The following is a 24,638-nucleotide window of genomic DNA, read 5'->3' on the forward strand; positions in this document are numbered from 1 at the left end:
ATATAGGATAGAACTGATAGACTGGTGTCACACTGTGCAAATACGTAGGGCCTAGGATCTGCTTCTGATGCTACACAGATTCATAACTGTACAGTAGAACCCCGTTTATCTGACTCTCCATAATCCAGCTCTCCATAGTAACCGAACAACCAGCGCACAGGTCCAGAAGCTGGTGATCTCTCCTGAGGCTGATAGGTGGCGCTGCAGCTTCGCACTTTCCCATTCTCCGGCTTATTCGAATTTTTTATTACCTGATCTGGCCTCGGTCCCAATTAGATCGGCTAAACAGGGTTCTGGGGTGTGTGTGTGTGTGTGTGTGTGTGTGTGTGTGTGTGTGTGTGTGTGTGTTTTCTGCTCCCATTCATGTCAATGGGAAAAATTCCCAGTAACTTTAAAAGCACAGGCTCAAACCCTTATTGAGTACGTGTGCGCACACATATTCAATGCACACGCACACATATTCAATAAGGGTTTGAGCCTGTGCTTTTTAAGTTACTGGGAATTTTTCCCATTGACATGAATGGGAGCAGAATTAAGCCCTATGATTTTTTCTGGTTTTAAGAGAAAATTGGAAGCCGAGATGAACCCCCGACATGATGCTGTCTTTATGAAACCTGACACATGAAACAGTCAAAGATACTGACTTACACCTTTTATGTATGTAAGTAACTCTTAAATGCTAAACATTGCTGGATGGTAATCCACTTCCTGTTTTCATGGTGTGTTGCTTAATTAATGATGACTAAGGCTACGATTTAGTCATGGGTATTTTGTTACACTATTTTGAACCAGAATTTCTATACACTGACTGTGTCCCTCCAGGTTTCTGTTCTCCCCCCCCCCCTTATGTCACAGGCAGTAAACAAAAATTCATGGCAAATGGCCCTTCCATGACTTGTACTATATACCCCTGACTAAATCTTGGGGACAAGGGAAGGGGACACCTTCATTCCTATATGTTAATCATTTGGACTTGTCCAGAATGAAGAATCTGTATTGATGTCACATCAGCAAATAAAAAGAGGGATTTTGAACCAGAATTTCTATACACTGACTGTGTCCCTCCAGGTTTCTGTTCTTTTCCCCTTATTCACCCTATTTTTTTCCTTTTCCTGTCTTCTTCCCTTAGTTTTTCAGCTTTCCCCTTAACATTAACTCCCTTCTGTTCTCCTCCACTCTCTTCATCTCCCCCTCCATTTGCCACTTTCCATCCTTCCCTACACATTCCCATCTGGGCTCACATTCTCCCAAGTCACTCCTTCCAACCCCACTATGGAGTGCCAGGAGGGGAGTGGGAACTGAAGGTCGATTTGTTGCCCCTGGGGCGGCGGGGAAGCAGCATTTCCCCCCTCCTTAGTCATCAACAAGGAAGCTCTTTCTTCCCCTCTTCCCTAGAGGGAAGACATAACTGATGAGGGAACAGGATCGTTAAGCAAGGAGACTTTCCGCCCCTCCCTCCCATCAGGTGGTATTACTGTTACTGCTCTACCTACAGGATGGGCTGGGAACCACAGAAATTTCCCAGACGCACCAGCTCCTTCCACTTCAATTCTTATCTGGTGTGTCCTCATTCCTAGCCAGAGAAAGCTACTACTGCCTATCTACATGCTGGTCCCAATTTGTTATAGATTATGTTTGGAACTGGTTTAGCAGAATGGAGATGAACATGTTCAGGTTAGCCCTGAATAAAGACTGGGAGTGGTTGGGTCATTACAAAACCTAAACCTAATTTCCCCAATACTAATTTTCCCCTACTGTTACTCACACCTTCTTGTCAACTGTTGATATGGGCCAATCTCATTACCACTTCAAAAGTTATTTTTCCTCCCTTGGTATCCTGCTGTTAATTGAATTGTCTCGTTAGACTGACCTCTCACTTGGTAAGACAACTCACATCTTTTCATGTATTTATACCTGCTCCTATATTTTCCACTCCATGCATCTGATGAAGTGGGTTCTAGCCCACGAAAGCTTATGCCCAAATACATGTGTTAGTCTCTAAGGTGCCACAGGACTCTTTGTTGCTGTTTACTCTGAAACATGTTCAACAAGTGTTATTCCTTCAGCTGAGATAACTATAAAGAACCTGAAAGATACAAGAATTAGCACATCCCTTTTGATTCGCACTCCACTGCACCCTTACGCTTCACCAAACAGAGAGGGTGTATGGGAAGGGGAATGAGATATACCAGCATAGGCCCTTTTAAATCGTATAACTGCATCTGCATTGGTGGTTTGAAGAAAGGCTTTCCCCAGCCATAATTCAGAGATGAATCAGCTTTTCTCAGCCATAGTCAAATAGAACAGTTTGAACCAATATTAACACAGGATAAGATTAGGCTTTGTTTCAGCACGAGACTATACCCATATATGGCGCTGCTTGTTTTACACAGACTAAACCGGTTTCACTACAATATCACTCTTTCTACCAATCACCTTTCACCTTTTTTCCATGCTGTTTTATACCCCACCCCCACGAGAGACTCAGGGCAAGGTCCAAATACCCAGGGTCCATTTTAAAACAAACATCACTGGCTTATGTCCACACCCAGAATTTCTGGGCTCCCTAAATACTTTCCCTGGGTTATTTTAACAGGCAATACTTCCCCTCCCACAAGCAGTGTGTTTGTATGAAACAAGGAAAACTTTTAGGGAGAAAAAGAAACAGGATCCGTTTGGGAAAACACAGCAGCACTATCTATATGAAGGAAACAAAAACACTGCCACACAATAACTTGGGCAGTAGCCCATTACCTGAGATCAGTACCTGCTAGAGTGAACATCCTATACTAGGCACATGTCCCTTTATCACATCACTTCCCTCTTCCCCATCTGCTAAACCCTACTCACAGTTTGATGTCAGTGAGTAGCGTAGTCCCAGAGTTCTCAGGTGCATTCAAGCAAACCTGTCTCCAGTCCTTTGGGAGGTGCTGCCTGTTCCTATCCTGAGGCTCCACCAGCTAAACTGGCTATGGTGAATTCAGCTTTATTTAGAGGCTGGATAGGAGGGGGCCTCACCGGAGTTCACTCAGCTCTGTTGCCATCCTCCGTGGCTTCAGCGCTGCACCCTGTTGAGGAGCCATCGCTCAGTCTGTTTCCAAGAGCCATTCCTGCCTCATCTCCCATTGAAGAATCCACCTAATGCCACGGGGGGGCGGAAAGAAGACGGATAGAGGACGCATACAGGATCTTTCCACAGAGTTTTTGCTACCAGAGATGCATTTCTTGCTACAAGGTGTTGTCAGTTGGCGTGCGTGTGTTTTCTCTCTGTGTGCTGTCCCAGCTCTGTGCAGCTATGCCTAGCAGATCATGACAGCACTACCCAGAAAGACCACAGACTCAGATCAGTGGCGAAGGCGCTTGGCCAGGTTTATTGTCGATGAATTGTGGTACTAGCTTGCTGGCTCCTTGTCTACAAATACGCTAACACATGTATGCTTCTCACAATGGTACCAGCTCAGTCAGAATCAGGGCTTTTTGCTGCCCCCTCAGCTGGAGAAAGGTACCCCTCCTCTGATTTTTTTTTATATATATTGATACAAACAAGTTATGTATTACATTTCTGATGTGTTTCAGAGTAGCAGCCGTGTGAGTCTGTATCCGCAAAAAGAACAGGAGTACTTGTGGCACCTTCAACTCCCACCTGTTCATGCTCTCTGTATGTGTGTATATATATCTCCTCAATATATGTTCCATTCTATATGCATCCGAAGAAGTTGGCTGCAGCCCACGAAAGCTTATGCTCTAATAAATTTGTTAGTCTCTAAGGTGCCACAAGTACTCCTGTTCTTATTTCTGATGTGGTTAACTACCAACCCTACACCTCGTACCTGATGGATCCAACAAAAACATCTCTATCCATCATCCTGTCCTCCCACCCTTGTCTTCCTCGGGGTTGGAGTGCTCTTGTACCATCTCCCAGAGTTGTGTTTATGCCATAACTTTATGTTGGGGTTTACCTGTTGTGACATACCTCCGGGGAACAACCTGGAACTGTGGGACCGCTGTGCTCCCTTAACTCTCCTCTCTGGGCTCTCCCTTACAATGTCATGCTAGTTACAAGCAGCAAACCCCTCACGGTGCTGTGATCTCTCAGTCAGCAGCATGCAGAGACACATCCAGCTAGTTGGCATGAATACTCTGTAAGCCACTTAGGAACTATACATAAGAGACACCAGCAAATACCCCCAGCTCCAGGCTTTGCACCCCAGAAATGTACCATCTTGCACTGCTCAAGACCTTCTTTTGAACAATGCAAGCTCATTAATTAGTTTGCCACTTCATCAAAGGATAGTGAACATGTCCGGCCTTTATAATCTCAGCAGATTCCCCAAGCACTTTAGACAAACTCACTGGTAAGGATAAAACATTAAAATAAGTTTATTAACTACAGAAAGATAGATTTTAAGTGATTATAATTGTTAGGCATAGAGGTCAAAGTTGGTTGCATAAGAAATAAAAATAAAATCACAATCTAAATTCTAAACTTTATCAGACTAAGCAAGATTTGAATCAAACATCTTTTCTCACCCCACTGGATGTTGCAGGTGGCAAGGGCTGAATTCTTTGCTCAGCCAGGAATCTCCTCAGTTCAAAGTCTTTTCTTCCAAACATTCTTGTTGCCTTCAGAGTAGATGGGGGAGGAGAGAGGCCAGGGGCTGATGTCACAGACTCCAGTTTATACATCCCAATCCATGTGCATGGAAAGATATTGTTTCAAACAAGTCAGGGATCACATGTTCTGTGTCCCCTGCTGAGTCACTGGGTTAAGCAATCCCCATTGTCTACCTGCATTGGGAAGGTCCCAATGGGAGAATGGATTCTCCTTAATGGGCCATCAACAGATGGCCAGCTAGTTCTGTTGTAAATCTGTCTTGAGGGTGTTGGCTTTGTTGCCATCGAAAGGCCAGCTATGGGTGGCTCCCAGACTCAACATATTTCAGTAACACACACATAGCAAAGCTTCATAATTTCAGATACACTGGTAACACATATAATTCAACAGGATAGTAATGTTCAACTGATCATGACTAAGGCTAAGATTTTGTCACGGTTATTTTTAGTAACAGTCATGGACAGGTCACAGGAAATAAACAAAAATTCACGGAGCCCATGACCTGTCCGTGACTTTACTAAAAGTAACAGGGGGGAGGGGGGGAGGCAGGGCTAGGTAAGGGGGAAGAATGGAGTCCCATGGGGAGGGACTGACAGACCGAGCCCCCCACCATGGCAGGGGGGTGCAGCCCTGGCTCCAGTGGCAGAGGCCCCCCTGGGTGTACAGCCCTGCTCCAGATCAAGCCCGGGATGCCGTGGGCCAGCAGTCATGCCAGCTGTTGGGAGGGAAGCAGTGGAGGGGAAGGTGCTTGTAAAGGCAACACCAGGGAAAGTCCCAGTGACCATCCAGCCAGGCTTCTACCGCTTCCTGCTGCGGTGGGGCTGGCAGCTGCGCTGCAGGGCTGGGTTGCACGGCCCAGCTGCAGCCCCTGGCGGAAGATGGCCTCGGCTGCAGCCCCGCCAACCCCAGGACCGCGGGGCTAGGGCACACGGCCCTTGCTGTAGCCCCGCACCTCCCAAGCCCGGGACGCCACGCGGCTGGGGTGCATGGCCCCGGCGGAAGTCGCTGGGTAGGGGCTGCAGGGTCCTCCTGGTTCCAGCTCCAGTTGCAGTGCAGCAGCACACAGTCCCGCCTCCGCTTCCTGAAGCCCTAGAAGTCACGGAGGTCGGGTAAAGTCACGGAATCCGTGACTGCTGTGACCTCCATGACTAAATCGCAGCCTTACTCATGACTTCTCAAATTATACCTCACAAGGCATATTTTGTACAAAACATACCATGATCATATCACAGTGGTGAATGTGGGGGTTCCAGGGTGCTATTTTGAGGTACAGAGTGTCACCCCTATGTTAGCCTTCTGGAACCTGTTTATATTAATATCCAGTACCTAGTACTTCTTAGAAGTGCCTGTGTTTTTGCAACGCTAGCTGTGTTTTTGCCAAGTTCATGTACCGGACAGTGAACTTGTAAGCAAGCATCTGCTTTATGACAGGGTCTGATTTTGGTTCATAGCCTGGTTCTTGCTGACTTTGGTTCAGGCATCAGACCTTGCACCAGACCCGGTGCTCCAGGCTCCCTTCCTTCTATTACACAAGATAGGAGCCCTTTCCCCTTATTTCAGTTCAATTCCACTACCCAACCAGTTCTGAGCTGTGTATCTTTATGGTGACTCCTCAAGTGTCACTGAAAGAATTCTTATTCAGAGGAAGCTTTCTGTAGCCATACTTTCCCTCCCGTTCATCAACAGATGGCAGAGAGCTCCTTCCCCTTTGGAGTTTCTGTCCACCTGGAATTATAGCTTTATACGGATGAAACAGCGATGTGGCCATTCTTCCCCCGTCCACCAACAAATGGGAACAGAGAGCACCTTACCTCTAGAGCTTCAGAGCACAGGGAATAATACACCAATAGAGCAGGTTTCATGGGCAAATGGTTCTTCTGTTAAATGAAAGAAAGATTATATACAACAAGTATTACATGTAAACAGCTGTATGTTTGTTATCAACAGCAGTCTACAGGTCCAGTTGAAACTGAGAAATTCCTACAGTTATACTAGGAATTGAGGATATTTACACTCTAGTACGTTGCTAATTCCTGTAGACAACAATAGTATAGAAAACACTTTCCTTTTCAGTGATCACTACCAGATAGCTGTAGTGTACACAATAGCACCATCTTCTATCTGTCTTAGTACTTAAATGCCCCACTTTCCATGGTATCTGTACACCTTGTTAATGTTTATCCACACAAAACCCCAGTAAGATAGGGAAACAGATAGGACATAGAAAAAGGGTAACATTTTCAGGACCCTAAATCTCATTTTCAAACAGGACTAAGGGCTTGTAATGAGCTCTAAATGGGTGTGACTTCTAAAACATACTATGATTGGTTGGCATAGACCTCTCCGGTGCACTTGAATATAGTGCTGTTTAAAACAGTACTACATTAAAGAAACACACTAAGGAACTTTTAGTGTGCACCAGCAGAATCGACAAGGACCAACTGATGTGCAACATATTAGTGTGCTTTAGAAATCACCCCTCCATAGAGCACATTTTAACCTAAGTCACTTTTATGTAAAATTTCCAGAAGTGCCTAAGTGACTTGACAAGGGCCACACAGGAACTCTAAGACAGAGGATGGAATTGAACCAGGTCTCAATAGTGCCCTTACCTGTAATTGTCTTGTTAAATAGCTATAAAAACAAGGGAAGGGAAGACTGGGATGAACAATATAGGCAGGAAACCTGACCCAGGAACCTATCCTTGCAACAAAGCCCGATGCCAACTCTGTCCACATATCTATTTAAGTGACATCATCATAGGACCTAATCACATCAGCCATGCCATCAGGGGCTTGTTCACCTGCACATCTACCAATGTGATATATGCCATCATGTGCCAGCAATGCCCCTCTGCCATGTACATTGGCCAAACCAGACAGTCTCTATGCAAAAGAATTAATGGACACAAATCTGACATCAGGAATCATAACATTCAAAAACCAGTAGGAGAACACTTTAACCTGTCTGGTCACTCAATGACAGACCTGCGGGTAGCAATTTTGCAACAGAAAAGCTTCAAAAACAGACTCCAACAAGAAACTGCTGAGCTTGAATTGATATGCAAACTAGATACAATCAACTTAGGCTTGAATAGAGACTGGGAATGGCTGAGCCATTACAAACATTGAATCTATCTCCCCATGTAAGTATTCTCACACTTCTTATCAAACTGTCTGTACTGGGCTTTTTTCTCTTACTTAATTGGCCTCTCAGAGTTGGTAAGACAACTCCCACCTTTTCATGCTCTCTGTATGTGTATATATATCTCCTCGATATATGTTCCATTCTATGCATCCGATGAAGTGGGCTTATGCTCAAATAAATTTGTTAGTCTCTAAGGTGCCACAAGTACTCCTGTTCTTTTTAAGATAGCCAGGCATCAATTAAAAAAAATATATATCACATTTTGTCTAAAGCTGCACTACCACATGAACAGATCCCCCACACACATTGACTTCATCGAGGCTCTTCTCTGGCCCCACTTGCAAGATAAGAGTCCACATTTTGATGAAGAGGGTAACTGAATACTGTTAGCAGATTTAAAAAAAAGCTGTGCCATCTTAACAGGATTCAGTCTTGTGCAAACATCACTGTGCAGAACTCGAGAGAAATCCTCCTTCTCGACCCAGAAAATCTATATTGACTGGAACCCTAGGAATCTGAATAGGAAAAATTGTATAAAAGTGAAAGGAGCGCCACAGAGGCAATTCACAGCAGCATATTGCTAATACTGATATATACCTTAGAGGGCTGCATAGTGTTTTATAAAGACACACACATCACATCCTTCGTGGTCTCAGACATGATAATAATCTATTAATGGTTCCAGAGAATCAATGATTCTGCATTAGGCCTGGTCTACACCATTTTTTCGTTAGGGGTGTGATTTTATACAAATCCAGTTAAACTGGTACAGCCCTAGTCTAGTGCAGACATGGTGAATGTGATACTGGTATAACAGCATCCCCACTAGGGGGCCGTACTGCTTTAGCTGTATCAGTTCCTAAACCAATACAAGAGATTTTTAAAAAGTGTGAACCAGTACCAGCCCGTAGGTTGTCTAATACCCGCCTCCGTCTGAATCTCCGCTCAATTCGGAGTGGTCATCAGCAAACTGCGTAAGGCTTGAGAACCGCTGCTTCAGCCGACTCAAGAGCAGGCGGGGTGAAGGTGGAGCAGTTACTGCATTATTATAAGAACTACCAGCCTGAAAAAGCCCTTTGTCAGCCCGGCCTGCATCTGACGGGGCCGGTTCCCGGCTAGCATCTTGCAGGGCCGCGATAGGCTCTGCCCCAGAGCGGAACGCCGGGCCCCAGCCTAGAGAGGAGAGAGCACAAGGCACCCCCCAGCCTCTCGGTTTCTTTGTCTCCGCGACTTCCACCCTCCTCCCCAAGCGCTTCAGCCGCCCCCGAGGAGCCGCCAATCGGCAGCCAGGCGGAGGGCTCAGCCGGAGGGGTGTTGTCTCGCCCGCTGCCGCTGATTGGAGGCTTCCCCTTCCCCATAAGGCTCTGTCTCCCCCCGCCTCGCAGCAGCGGCGTCAGAAATAGAAAGGGCGAGAGCGGAGCAGGTTGCGCTGTGCAGGGCTGGAACGGGTGCCGGGCGCTGCTGCCATCGCTACCCGGGGGAGGCCTCGCGAGTCATTGATCTCGATCCGCCGACCCCCGCATCCAGCCCCTGCAATCCCGAGGAAGCCGCCGGAGCAGCGAGGGGGGAGCAGCAGCAGCACGCACCGGGCCTGCAGCAAGGGGCCGCGGAGAGCAGGATGGCGCTGGATTTCCTAGCGGGATGTGTTGGCGGTAAGAGAGGAGCGAGGCTCCCCCGGCGCTGGGGCTCCGCGCGAGCGGGGCCGGTGGACGGGCGCGTGCCTGGGGATTGCTGCAGTGATCCGGTTACATAAGCGGCTGCCAGCAGCGAGGGGTGGGAGCCGAGCCAGGGCGCTGGGGGCGCACAGCGAAGGGACCCGGGGCGCAGAGCAGGGGCCGCTTTGGAGGCGCGCTGACGGTGGGGGGTGCACAGGAGATGGGGGTGGATCAGACTCTCCCCGCGCCGGGGCGGCTGGGAAGAAGGATTCCAAGCGCTGGCGGGTCCTTCCCAGCCCTGCGGGCTGTTGGCGTGGCAGCTTCGCTCTGCCAGCGCCGGGAGCTTGACGCCTCCGCTCGCTCCGCGCGCCCTGAATGGCTCCGGCTCTTTGTAGGGGCCGGGCTGGGCCCATTGTCTCAGCCCGCGGTTGGAGGCTGGAGCGTGCGCGGAGCTGGTGCAGGAGCAGGGGATGAGTCAGCACCCAGGAGTCGGGTTTCTTCGCGGAAACGCGATTTCTGCTCCGTCCAGGGCCACCAAGAGCAAAGGGGGGAGCTCGAACAATGAGCCGCACCTCTGTCCCCTCCCTCCGAACTGAGCATCACACCCTTCTCCACAGCTGCTCCCCAACCCGGTCACCTCCTTTGGCGCACGTCCTGAGTCTCCTCACCTCCCTTTCCCCCCCAGAACAGCCACCACTTCCGCCCTCCCTCCCAGCCACCTCACAACGTGCAAACCCCTATGCTGAATCTGCCCCTGCTCGGGGCCTCCTGTTCCTTGTGCGCAATACACACCCGGTGTAGCTCTTACACTAACTTTCACTGCCTGCCCACACGTACAAAGGGGACTCTCATTCCTGCTGATCACATTGATTGGAAACGTGCCTAGATGCGGCATTAGCTGCTTTCTTAAGCTTAAGTACTTCCCGTAGCAGGGGATGCCAGGGCAGGTGGGAAGGCCCTGCAAGGGGGTAGGGTATGGCGCCCGCTTGGCAATCTGTACTTGTGTTTCTTTCGCAATTGTGGGCAGCCTCTAACTTCTGTGTAGGGAGTTGCTTGCCTGCCTCTGGCAATAGCTGTGAACTCCAGAGAGCAAGAGATCTTATCTCTGTTAGAAAGAATAGAGGCTTTTTCCATTAACAAGTCAATGACTAAGGATCAGTGGGCCATCTGAATAAAACAATGCAAGTGTAACCTTTAGCTTTCTCTCTTGGAAGAGATGTTAAATGGTTAGCTGACTGATGGCAGTAAAACCTTTACATAGAAGGTAGAGATGGGAGGGGAAAACACTATTGGAATCCACTGCTCTGTAAATGAAGTATATAGTCATCGGGGTGGATTTCAGGAAGACTCGATATAATCATGGATTTCTACATAAAAGTGCATCCTTGTTGGTTGTTATAACCGTAATACATATTCTTCACAACTCAGAGATAGATGAGACCCAGTTTGGGCCTGCTGCCATTATAGGTTTTCCCTTCTAGTGAGAGAATGGTATGGTAGATCTCAAATCAATGAAGGCTACACTCAGGGTATGTCTACACTACCCACCGGATTGGCGGGCAGTGATCCAGTGGGGATTGATGTATCGCGTCTAGTCTAGTAAATCTAGTCTAGACGCAATAAATCGACCGCCCTCTCCCGTTGACTCCTGTGCTCCAGCGCCACAAGAGGCGCAGGCAGAGTCGACGCAGTGAAGACACCACGGTAAGTCGATCTAAGTACGTCGACTTCAGCTACGTTATTCACGTAGCTGAAGTTGCGTAACTTGGATCGATTTTCCCCCCCCTCCCCGTCGACCAGGGCTCAGAAAGATCTCAAGACTTCTGGAATATGCTGCTCAATCAGTTTCACTTTTGTTTCTACTGTCTGTCCCTCCCTTCTCACATTTATCTCCAGAACACTTCTCCTTGTCCAGATCTATTCCGCCCCCAACAATCTTCTATTCATTGAACTTTTTGAAACTTCTAGAGAGAGGTAAGGGATTGAAATCTCTGTACACAAATTTGCAGAGGGACAGTAGGGTTGAGGTCTGTTATTTCTCACCTCTGTATATTTATTTATTTTATTTAAAAACATTTTTGCTGTTAACAAGCATGTTATCTCTGGAGACACAAATCCACAGTTTGAGAACTGCAAAACTAAGCATCTCTGATGGTATCTTCTAGACTTAGCACTGAGTCCCATTGGGTAGATAGATTATTTAGGTAAATCTTTCTATACAGAAGCCCCTGGAACCCCATAAGATTGGGTCCCTAATCCTTGAATTATTGGAACTCACTTAAAAAAAACTTTTCTTAAACATTACATGAATATATTGTTTCATACTTTAGAATTTATAATCTCTATTCCATGATGAGATATCTTTGAGCTATAATGATTGCTTTTTTCCTCAAAAAGCATTTTATCAAAAAATCTGATTTAAATAAAAAAAATCTTTTTTTTTTTTTTTTTTTTTTTTTTTTTTTTTTTTAATCATTGATTTTTATTCACCCTGATAGTTGTGCTGTAGGGGATGTGCTAGATCTTTAACACCATACCTTCTGATTTATACATCAGAATTTCATAGAGGATTTAAATATAGTAACTCCTCACTTAACGTTGTAGTTATGTTCCTGAAAAATGTGACTTTAAGCGAAACAAGGTTAAGCGAATCCAATTTCCCCATAAGAATTAATGTAAATGGGGGGGGAGGGGGTTAGGTTCCAGGGAAACTTTTTGCACCAGACAAAAGTCTCTCTCTCTCTCTCTCATATATAATATACACACACAGTATAAGTTTTAAACAAACAATTTACTACTGGTACACAGTGATGATGATTGTGAAGCTTGGTTGAGGTGGAGGAGTCAGAGGGTGGGATATTTCCCAGGGAATGCCTTACTGCTAAATGATGAATTAGCAATTGGCTGAGCCCTCAAGGGTTAACTCTCACACTCTACAAGGCAGCAGGAATGGAGGGAGGGGAGACAGCATTGCAGGCAGAGACTGTGTGTGTGTTGCACATTTCCCCTTTAAGTACGCTGACCCACTCTTAAGTACGCTGCCTTGTTAATTAGATCAGCTTGCTGAGACTGCAGCTGCTGCTAGCAAGCTCCCCCTGTCCTATGTCCCCCCTGATCTATGGAAGATGGGGTAAGCGGGGTGCAGGGGGGAGGGGGATACCCTGACATTAGCCCCTCCCTTCCCCCCAACACAGCAAGCAGGAGTCTTGGGGAGCAGCTCCAAGGCAGAGGGCAGGAGCAGCACATGGTAGTGTGGGGAGGCACAGCTGAACTGCCGGCAACTGATAGCCTGCTGGGCAGCTGCTGCACAGGGAACTTAGGGGAGCGGGGAGCTGATAGGGGGGCTGCCGGTCCACCCTGGTTCCAAGTCCCCACCAGCTAGCTGCAACAGGCTGCTCTTCCTGCAAGCAATGGACAAAGCAGGCGGCTGCCAAACGACTTAGAAGGGAGCATTGCACAACTTTAAATGAGCATGTTCCTTAATTGATCAGCAACGAAACAACGTTAACTGGGATGACTTTAAGTGAGGAGTTACTGTACTTAGGGTTAGATTCACAAAAGGACTTAAACACCGAACTCCCACAATAAGGCCCCAGTGGGGAGTTCTCTCTCCTTGCTTCTTACTAAAACAGCATAGGCATGTAACACCAAGAGAGGGCATGCAGCTGAGAATCCCAAACAAGGGGAGGTGCCTTGCTGCAGCCTAGAGTTGGGCCCTTATCTCCAAGAAAGGGGCAGAGCTTATCACAGGGCACTTGGCTTCATCTTGGCCCTTAGCTAGGTTAGGAGCCACCTAGTATGCTGGCTTTTCATGACTCCTATTCTTAGACACCAGTCTCTCCCCATTCGTTGCATAAGAAGCCTAGGTGCCAAGATCAGGCTTTGTGAATCCCAGTGACTTTTTAGGCACCTGAGAGTTAGGCATGGCAACACTCACTGTCACCATGCCCACGTTCCTTTATCAATCTAGGCCAGGTCTCACTCAGAAGTTAAGCTTATCCATATAGATAAGGCTAGGTCAATGGAAGAATTCTTCTGTCAACCTAGCTAAGGCTTCTCAGGGAGGTGGATTAACTACACTGAAGGGAGAACACTTTGCATCACTGCAGTGAGTGTCTACACTGAAGGGCTAGAGTGGCACAGCTGCTCTGCAGTAGCAGATCATGTGTAGGCAAGCCCTTAGTGTATTTAAACAATGTCTAATGGTGCATGGATGAGTAAGGGTAAAGCCACCCATCATCATTAAAGAACTGTTGTCGCTGAGTTTTTTATACTTCATTACCCGAAGACTTTCTTTACAGGCTTCAAAATAGTAGGCAAAGAACCTTACGCCTAGTCCTAACCACGCTGTAGTGAGATGATCTCTTCACTCCATTCAGTTAGGACTCGAGCAAATTCTATCAGGAGTACTGTGTTGGGACACTGCTTTCCACCACATCTGGAAAGACTGTCAGCCTATTCTTACAAGAAGCCTTGTTTGTCTCAGTTTTGCTCCTATCCAGTAAAGATCATATATACCTGACAATCATTTCCACTTCAAGGAAATCTGTCACTTCTACATCGACATGCCTGTGGTACCACAATATTTGCCTACTGGGGATGATGACGTCCATAGATTTTTAAGGCCAGAAGGGATCATTAGATAATATAGCCTGACCGCCTGAATAACACACCACAGAATTTCACCCTTTCTTTAGCCCAGTGACTTGTTTGACTAAAGCATATTTTCCAGAAAGCTATCTAGTCTTAATTTGAAAACATCAAGAGACGGAGAATCCACCGCTTCCCCTGGTAATTTGTTCCATGTGTGGCTTGCCTTAACAAAGTGCACCTTGAGTTACACCTAGAGTTACCAGCTCATTCTAGGACTACTGTAGCATTGGATTGCTGTAAGGGAAAAAATGCTAGATCGTACAACTATAAAACTGCCATTTATCTTGTTGCAGGTGCTGCTGGGGTGCTAGTAGGACATCCATTCGACACTGTTAAGGTGGGTTGATTTTGAACAGGTTTAACTTCCACACTCTAGGCAGAAAGTAGTGCAAAAGTATTTACAAGGGGGAAAAAATATAAACACCGGCATTTCAGAAGCTTAAGCCTGATGGTCCAAAACTTGAAGCAATCCTTTTCAAGTATTCTTCTAGACTTGCTGAAGCCCCAGATCTTTAAAAGCAAATGAAAACCATTTGAATGTAAGATTCAAACCAGTAACAGGACAGAGTTTAAACTTAAGAATTTAGATCCAGGCTTGCTTCCCTGCAGCTGTTTATCACTGACATCTAAAACTGTCTGTACCCTCTCTTGTAATTTAATCTTATTTTGTTCTGGGCTGGAATTTTTCCTTTTTTTAAAAAAAGTTTTCCTATTCCCTCTGAAAGCATTGTTTGTTATATTGGCCAATAGTTATATCATTAGTGAACAAAAGCAATTAACTGCATGAAGCAGCAGTTTCACAATTTGACACACTGTTTTGGGCTTCTTTCCTTGAAGAGGAAAGAATCTTTTTACCTTTCCTAGCCAGAATTGATTTTTCCTTTGAGACACTAATGACTATTAGCTGTATGTATCGTATGCAGATAGACTGAGATTTAGGATTCAAGTAGCTAGAAATAGAAGGCATATTAGATAAATATCTAGGAAAATACTATCCTAGATAAAAGGATAGTATTTTCAGAATTGGCTATGTCTCTTGGAAAGTCAATGAGGCTTAGGCTCCTAAGTGTCTAAGTCACTTTTCAAAATGGGATATAGGCACTTTGAGAGTTTTACACCGTCTAGTCACGTGTAAAGGCAGAATATAGTCTCCCAATAGAAGGTGTACCCAGTAATAAATTAATATACTGTACTTGATAACTTTCTCCTCTACAGAGCATGCCATCTCACACTATGCTTATTAAGTTCAGCACAAAGCTGGATATCTAAATGCAATAAATAAGGGAAATATCTGAAGACTATTAAGGGTGTGCATCGCCCTATTACATATTTTAGCCACATGGTTTATTATTGAAAAGACTCTCATATCTACTGGGTATTAAGTTCCTATCAGTCCAATGCAAACTGTTCACACTTCAGGATATGTTAACCTTCGCTATTAAACAGTTCGGCTGCATTTCACTAAATGCATTCTCATTGATTGTATTACTTGGATTTGCAACTATTTTTAGAGTTGGTGCAGAGAAAAAGTACTAGGGCCCCACACCTACAAAGATTTAATCATGCTTAAATGTATGGCTCGTGTCTAGTTTGATTGACTAAAGTGGAACTACTAAAATACATGCTTAACTTCAGGTTTTGGGAGATGTTTAAGTCAATGGAACTACTGAGAGGATATAAAAAGCAAGTGCTTAAGTCTGAAGGATTGATACTCTAGTGTTGAATGTTCTAATAGTTGTAATTTTTTTAAATTAAGCATTATTTAATGTGCAGTGAGAGCTGGATTGGCCGTAGACTAACTTTTATGACAGTTCAATGGAGTATTGTCAATTTCTGTAATTGTTTTAATAGTTGTTGCTTTATTAAATCCAGGGTAACTTATTTTCATACTGGTAGAAGGAAATAGTACTTTCCTACTTTTTCCATACTGGAGAATACAATACTAACCAGTATTTGTATAATCACTATTAAAGTATGGGGAAAACTAAGAATTTGTAACCGGTCTTTAAAAAGAGAGAACTGTTCATAAAATGCTGTATCTTATGTGTTCTGTTAAGATTAACTCTACAGGACTGATGGCTAATTGGATTGTTTTTGTTTTTTTTTAAACTATACTAAAGTGTTAATACACTAATTTAAAAATGAGGAAGCTGCATTAATAGAGCCAGAATTCTGCTTCCTCCTCAACCTTTAAACCTTTTTGCCAGCAATCACGCTTCATAAGGGCAAAAACATGGGGGAGAGGGAAGGTGGGATGGGGGAGAGATGGGGAGATGGTGGAAACACATAGGATAAAGAATTAATTTCTAAAATCATGCTAAAACCAATCAAACAGATTTTGAGTCTAATCTCAAAAGTGGCAAACTCCCTTTCCCTGGTTTGTTGATGTAATGTGTAAAATTGCTTTGTTGCTTTTAACTGCCTTTACTTTCTGAGCTAGGGGCTGTCTTCATTAACAGCAAAAGTGTTACTTTGTTGTAGATGACAGATAAGCCTCATCACTGGAGAGTTACCTAGTAAGTATAGACCAGGTGAACACTTCTGTTTCTCTCAGTCTTAATTTATTCCAAAATGTATGATTAGTTCAAACAGACAACCTTATATAGTTTTTCTCTCCCCCCACCCCTTTTAGTTTTAAACTGATGTGTCCCATTACTAGTGTTCTGAATTGGAGGGAGTGGGGTATGAGAATCCCTTTTTAATGGGAACATTTTTAAGTCTATAGATTTTTCTTCTGAAACTTTCTGGTGTGCATTTCTCACCATGTGCTTAAGGTTGTGCACAAAGTGGTTGTGAAACTGGATCTTGGGCACACTTTCAATTGATCTGTTTCATCCACTTCTTAAATTTGGAGGGCATATGTTTAGTTTAGACATATCTAAAATGCACCAAACTTGCGCACACTTAATATTTGCTTTTTTTTGCTGCTCATTCTTTGATATCGTAAAACAAATTTTCAGTAATTGTAAAGTGAAGTTACTTTTGGGCCTGCCTGTTTAAATCACCATGAATTGTCAGATGCAGGAAAGAGGAAGATAAGAATTTATCAGCAGATTAATGATATAGTATAATTTTGTAATAAAACCCACCTCTGCGCAGACTCTCATAAGCCAAATTGCATAGCATAAAAGCATCAAACTTTATTTTCTGCTCAAAATATTAAAATGTGGCAGTGAGCCATGGATAAATTGCATTTATGAAACATTTACCTCCACTGTGCCAGTTAACACATCTCTGTCCTGACTAGTTCTGACATTGACAATTGACGTGTCTTCAAACAGCTGCCATTTAAAAAACAAACAAAATCCCTCCCATCATATCTAGATTTGGTGTTTTTATGCCCAATTATACTGGCCTAAGGTTTGAGAGGTAGTATTCAGTCCTGTCCAAGTGATAGGTTCAAGGTCCAATATTTCAGTTAGGACTAGAAACTGAAGCTTTATACCAAGGATTCCAACGTGGATACAGAGCACACTTTTGGCATCTTTTATCTGCAAACACTTACATATAGAAAAGTTATTGGGCAATGAAAGGTCTTAAACTTAAGTTATTTCCTTTACTTCCAAGGCCTATACAGTTTGGGACTCCTTGTAAACTTGGGACTCCTTGTAACTTGGATTTACAGCCAGGGGATATGAAAAATAGTACCAATAAAATTAAACTGATTGCTCTTTTATTCATGGTAGTGTAGTATTAAATTTATTGGCATTGCTCAGAATGAGCGTCCTAGCTCACTTAACGGCTCTGCTACTTGTAACAATCCCAAATTAAGGCGGATAAATCCTTCACACCACACTATCACGTATTCAGTAATCTGTAGGAAATTAAGAGGCTATGATCTCTTTAAATCACATTGTAAACTTAGTTCAGTGTGGTTTGTAACTGGTTTAATATCTCTCTGTACTGCAATATTTTAACAAGGTCTCTTCCCTGGAGTGAGTTGTCCTGCCATATGGCAGGCTAAAAAAGGTGCTCTTGTGCTTAGATCGTTCAAACCATCTTTTGCTTTTAAAAAGTGACCCTTGACATTTAGTTTGCATATTACATGATCTAGTTCTTACTTTGAGGAAAATACTAATGATATTTAACTTTGAAAGTAAATTTTACTGTCTCTTTAAAAGTGAAAACTAAATACGAAACTTGAACAAAAAACAAACAAAACTGGCCAAAATCCTTTCCTGACCCACACGTTGCCTTCACTATCATAGATATTCTGCTGTTGCTGTATGCATGGGTCTTCCATTGACACCGGTGGGAGCTTTAAGCAGATAGGGAGAACAGTTACTGGGTTCAAGAATCCATCATGCAAATTGGAGAACTACGGTATCTAGAATTAAAACTTCTTTTAAAAAGCATGTTTTGCTTTGAAATTGCAGCATATTGGATGGCTAATAGGTATCCCCTCCCAAAAATGCTCACAACCCTGCACTCTGATAAACAAAGACAAAGTTCTAGCTTTATCATTCTAGCCAGAATCCATGTTAATTACTGGAATATGGCTTTTTACATGTGTGTATCTGAGTTTAAAAATGTTTATAAAGTGCAGGAGACAAATTGGGGGGGGGGGGGTCAAATTGAAGTCTTAAAGGAATGGCCTATAAATACATGAGAATATGGGGCCTTCCTTCCACGCCCTATCCCTTCTCACTCCACACACAATTACAGTGGCATCTTTCTGACCAAAAATATACTGGTTCAGTCTAGAAAAACTATGGGTAAAGTGCATGTTGCATAGGGAGTATATATAAATCAGAGTAAATAAAGATCACTTAGAGCACTGTAGCTTAGAAATATGCTTTATAAAGCTTATTGAACACTTAAGTTGGCATTCTGCCTTTAAATCCTGGGCCTACTTTTTTTTATTTTGAAAGAGCCTTGTGATTTTTTTTTTTATTTTTTTTTTTTTGGGGTGCCCAATTTGAGACACCTTAGCAGTACCCGATTTTTCAAAAAGTGCTGAGCACCTGTGAGAAAAATCAGACCTCATTAAGGTGACTTAAGTTGGGCATCCACAAACACTAGCCTTTTTTTTTTTTTTTTTTTTTTTTTAATCTTGGTCCAGACATTCTAAAATTGTTCATTTGAGGACTGATAGTATGTCACTGGCCACATTTCATGCTTAGTTTGTAGATCAGTTATAAAAATTCTCCATTACATCCCAAAGCGTTGACAAATATCATTAACATCTAGGTTAAGAAAGCTTTGTTTTTTAGCGTGGGTGAAACCTATTGCCAGTTTTCACCCTATTGCACTTTCAAAATGGCTAAATATTTCCCATTTTTTATAAAAAGGACTTAGTTTAATGAATGCTTCCCCCCAGGTTTTATCATCATCTCAAAAGCAATCAACTCTGAACATCTCTTTAAAATGATTTTACATTGCCATTTATGGCATTCTGGTATCTTTACTGTGTGCTTTGTGTAGACACTACTATAATATACCTCCATATATAGGTACCAAGCACTAGTGTACCAGTTACATCAATATTGCCATACAAATAACTTCTTCTCACTAAACTTCTTGTAGGTGCGCCTTCAAGTACAAAGTGTAGAGAAACCTCTCTACCGTGGGACCTACCATTGCTTTCAATCTATCATAAAGCATGAATCAGTAAGTAGCCAATTGCTGTTTTATACAAGGATAAATAAATGTATTTAATGTGATTAGAAAAACTATGAAATGGTAGTGTTTTACATTGATCTTAATTGAGCTCCAGATGGTGAAACTCTCACATTTCATCAGGACAGGTTTGTTATCTCTGGAACTTCCAAACAGTTAAGAATTTGCACCAAATCTTTTCAAACCTGGTTGTCAAAGCACTGGAATGACCTGTAATCTAGATGTCAAATGCATAAACAAGATCCAGTGGTTGGAAATTGAAGTCAACAAAGTTAACGCTTTGGAAATAAGATGCAATTTTTAAAAAAGGGAATTAACAATTGAACATCTTAAATCTCTGTGGAGGGTTCATCACTTGGAGCAATGGTCCCCAAACTGTAAGGCATGAAGTTCAGGGAGGCATGCGGTGGGCCCCAGGCCAGACCCCACAGTGTGGTAGGGAGGGAGCACCGCAGCTCTGCTCCACCCCCAGATGTAGCTACTCTGCTGAGCCAGCTGCAGTAACCGAGGGGGTTTAGACAGATTCCATTACTGGGGTGGGGAGTGTGACAGGAAAAGTTTGGGCACCACTGACTCGACGTCTTTAAACAAAGACTGGATGTCTTTCTGAAAGATGCTCTAATTCATCCACAAGTTATTGGGCTGGATACAAAAATAGCTGAGTGAAATCTGTGGTATGTATAATACAGGAAATCAGACTATATGATCATAATTGTCCTTGCGACCATTAAGTAGATATGAGAACTTTAAACATTTAACTGGCAATGTTCTTATGCTGAAAGATGCTTTTTGGAGTTCTGGCTGTTGATCAAATTACTGCTTAATGCAGACAGACAATGTTGTACTCCTCTACCCCGATATAACGCAACCCGATATAACACTAATTTGGATAAAACGCGGTAAAGCAGTGCTCCGGGGGGGAGGGGCTGCGCACTCCGGTGGATCAAAGCAAGTTTGATATAACGTGGTTTCACCTATAACGCGGTAAGATTATTATTATTTTTTTTTTTTTTTGGCTCCCGAGGACAGCGTTATATCGAGGTAGAGGTGTACTTTGTAGGGAATCTCTGCCACCAGCCACCTTGTTGAGAAGTTGGAGCAACAGTTGTACAAGAGCTGAAGAGAAGCTTATTTTCTATGCAGTCTTAGAAAATCATTAACACTATTCTTAAATAGCATTTTGTTTTTAATTTATTTTCTAGGCATTTGGACTTTATAAAGGTATTGGGTCACCAATGATGGGACTTACCTTCATTAATGCACTTGTGTTTGGCGTTCAGGGAAACACAATCCGTGCTCTCGGAAAAGACACTCCTCTAAACCAGTTTCTTGCAGGTTCGGCAGCAGGAGCCATTCAGTGTGTGATCTGCTGCCCTATGGAGTTAGCTAAGACAAGAATGCAACTTCAGGGAACAGGTGAATACAATCTAAGGTCAAAGAATTACAAGAATTCTCTAGATTGCTTGGTTAAAATCTACCAAAAGGAAGGTTTGAGAGGCATCAACAGGGGCATGGTTTCCACATTCCTAAGAGAGACACCGAGCTTTGGCTTTTACTTCCTGACATACGACTCTTTGACCAGATACCTAGGCTGTGAAGTGGAGGACAGTTACATCATCCCCAAATTGCTGTTGGCTGGAGGCATGTCAGGAATTGTATCCTGGCTGTCTACCTATCCTGTGGATGTGATCAAGTCCCGGCTTCAGGCAGATGGACTCAGAGGAGTTGTTCAATACAATGGAATTCTGGACTGTGTTAGAAAAAGTTACCGTGAGGAAGGTTGGAGGGTGTTTACAAGGGGTCTTACTTCTACACTTCTCCGAGCTTTCCCTGTCAATGCAGCTACTTTTGCCACTGTCACGGTGTTTCTTATGTATATGAGGTCGGAAGAGAATCTACATGAATGTGAGGCAGGTCCAGCAATCCAGCAGCCTTCAAGCTTGTGAATTCATTGTTCAGTGATCTAACACATCTGTTACATGTTTATTTTCTGGAGTTCATTTTACGGGGCTTATTTTTGTAAACATTTTATCTATAGAAACTGTGTAAATAAATTCTATCTGTATAAAGGCTGTTACTTAGGATTTCATCTCATCACTTCTATAAGCAGCTTATTGCCTTTTATAATGATCAAAATGTGTTAATCCAGGCAATGTAGGGATCTGACTTTAGAAACATACTGTACAGACATTGCTGCTCTATCACTATGTATGGTCTGGAGAATCTTGTAATACCAGAAACCAGGTTTTCTTCCAATCCTGTTTTGAATGACCAAGTGGATCATATTGTTTGAATACAAAAAATGCTCTTTTGTATTTGACTGGGACACCTGTAGCCTTTATTAGAAGTCATGGTTTACTATGCTGGAGATGTTACAGAGAACTCTTAAATGTTTAAGGCATGGAGTAGCCTTCAGCTAGCCACATCTTTCTCCTTGGCTTTTGTAAATTTGAGTTTAGTTTATTTAAGTAACTTCTCTCACTTCCTTCTATACACAGATGTATTTCTTGTTTCATTGTGCTTAAAAGGAGCATTTGAACCCCACCTACATTTGTTTCTTTAAATTGCAGAGTTAAGGAAACTCAAGGCAAGTGAGGTTGATGGCATGATTTGCTTTTACTTTCAACTTTATTCATTTTTGTGTGTGCATGGAAAGTGTTAACTAGCTTTAGTGCAAGCAGCTTTCGTTCTTCTGGAGAGGTTTATGTAATTGGTGAGCGGTGGCATGTATTCTCCAAACAGGCAATATGGCAGTCAGTGATGTGTAATATGAAGTCCTTTCTTAGTTACTGCTCAAATTGTTAAACTGTTGGGTCATCACTTATATACTTTTTGTTTTTTATATAGTGGTGAAAATACACAGAGGCATAGAGGTGGAGGTTCCATATGCCACTGTGGAGTAATGGATAGGGGTGTAATGCCTAAGAAAAGGGATTAGGGTTTGGTATTACATTAAGTTCTTATACTACACTGTCCTGACTGTGTATTTGGTTACAGTGCATTGGGATAAAGTCATACTGAAAAGGGTTCTGGAGAATCTTTTGTAACATTCACCAGCTGTTATATTTATAGCAGTGTGCCCAAAAGGGATTACTTTAATGGCTTTAAACAAAATTATCCAAAATTTTGGATCAGAACCACAATTGCTTGGCACAAACATGAAGGGGAAGCATGTTAAATGTATCAAGCTTGCTCAGTGAGATAGTGGATGTTGAACATGTTACACTTCTGCTTGGGACAGGTGCAATATGTGTTTACACTTTAAAAAAAAAAAATAAAAAAACTTCAGTTCATAGCATTTTGTACTGTAACACAATATGCTGGAGAAACCTGTAAAACTGGTATGTCTCTGTATACCTTGGAGGTATGTTGGATGTTTTGGTGCCTACCTGCACTGAGATTCAAACTGAATGTGAAACGTGTCTGCTAAGATGTATATGCACAACAATTCAGAGCAAAGACGATTACACCTTTGTACAGTATTCTGTATTTACTGTAATATAAACTTAAGGAATAAAATTTTTAAAAATTTTGACTTCAGTCCTCTGCTCTTTTTATAAATAGAAGTGACCCTGTGTTAACACTTCTGTAATTAAACACCCTTTTGACTTGACTAATATACCTAGCTTCCAAAAGGATTGAAAGAGGCACACTTTCTTTGCCTAAAGGAATTTATTTTCTACACATGCTCCTGATAGCAAAAGGTATAGCAGTGGGCTGTTTTCAGCATGAGTGTAAAAGCTGAACTAAACTGATCTCTTTAAAACAGCAATGCTTGGGTATGTTTCAAGCTGCATACTAATAATGCTTTTTCTTTCTTTATGGCCAGAAGAATAGGGTGACCAGACATCCTGAAATTAAGGGCTTTGTCTTCTATATATCCAGCTACTCTGTCTGTCTGTCTGTGTCTCTCTCTCTCTCTCTCCCTCCCCCCCATTGATTTTTCACTTTTGCTAACTAGCTGCCCAACAGAAGTGTGACTGGGTACATAGTACCTCCTTACACAACAGCTCTGGGCCTACTGTTCAGTGTTATTTTATTGATGACTTCCCTTATTCTTGTTCGCTGTGTTAATTCTCCAGAACTAGGCAGGCTTGCTGATCAGCAGAGTTAAGTTCTGATTGCAGACTCAATTAGTGGTATTGATGCTTGAGCCAGAAATAAGTTTGCTTTCCAGATTCATGTGTGACTGTGCAGGGCTAGTTGCTTTTTTTGGGGGGGAAGCTTTTCTAGTAAAGTGAAGCAAACTCATGGAAGAAACACTGAGAACTCAGTAATGCCACTTTCAGAAGTATGATTGTGCTTTTAAAAGGGATGTATAGTTAGATCATGCTGTTACTGGGATTCCTCCAACACTTACTTGTATAATATTTTAAATGCCTCAGCATGGCTTCTTTACATTCCAGCTAAAGGAAAAATAGATCTGGTTACAGGCTAAAAACCTGACTGACTACATGCTGTACTTCATGGAAATGAAAAAAGAATGATGTTGCAGGATAAGAAATCCACTTGGGATGAGCAGGCTTCTGATGTGTGTTATCTGACCTATAAAAGGAACATGATCTACTAATTCCTACTAGCAATGGGGTGATCTCCATGACTGTTCACATTTCCTTATATTTAGTGATGCTCGGCAAAAGGAGGCTCACGTTTGGCTTGGCAGAATTCATCTGTGGTTGGCACTTTCCCCAGCCACATGGAAGACTAGTAATGAAAAGGAACAGTTAGCAACCAGTTTGACTAGAATTGCTCCTCCTTTTCCTTTACTGTTCTAGGAACCAGCCATGATCTTTCAACCATTGCCCAGGCTGCCATACTGCTTCAGTTATCACAGCAGTGGCACCTGGGAAGAACTGCAGGGAGGAAGCAAGAGGCATGGAATGAGTTCATGCAGCCTCCTCAGAGCAGGAGAACTTCCTTCCCAGAGGAAGGAGGGTTGTGACTGTAGA

At 43.1% G+C, this 24,638-nt stretch overlaps 1 protein-coding gene across 1 annotated transcript; it reads left to right on the forward strand.

Moving 5' to 3' along the window:
• The first annotated feature begins 19,136 nt into the window (after positions 1 to 19,136).
• Positions 19,137 to 22,944, forward strand: SLC25A29 (solute carrier family 25 member 29). The gene is made up of 2 exons (XM_065403627.1): positions 19,137 to 19,680; positions 20,892 to 22,944. The coding sequence occupies exon 2, from the start codon at positions 20,925 to 20,927 to the stop codon at positions 21,633 to 21,635; it is 711 nt and encodes a 236-aa protein (XP_065259699.1). The 5' UTR covers positions 19,137 to 19,680; positions 20,892 to 20,924; the 3' UTR covers positions 21,636 to 22,944.
• Positions 22,945 to 24,638: the final 1,694 nt, after the last annotated feature.

This window comes from Emys orbicularis, chromosome 4, assembly GCF_028017835.1.
Source record: "Emys orbicularis isolate rEmyOrb1 chromosome 4, rEmyOrb1.hap1, whole genome shotgun sequence".
Taxonomy (NCBI): Eukaryota; Metazoa; Chordata; order Testudines; family Emydidae; genus Emys; species Emys orbicularis.

Coding starts and splice junctions, on each gene's coding strand:
- SLC25A29 (XM_065403627.1), top strand. CDS start 20,925: ATGATGGGACTTACCTTCATTAATGCACTTGTGTTTGGCGTTCAGGGA.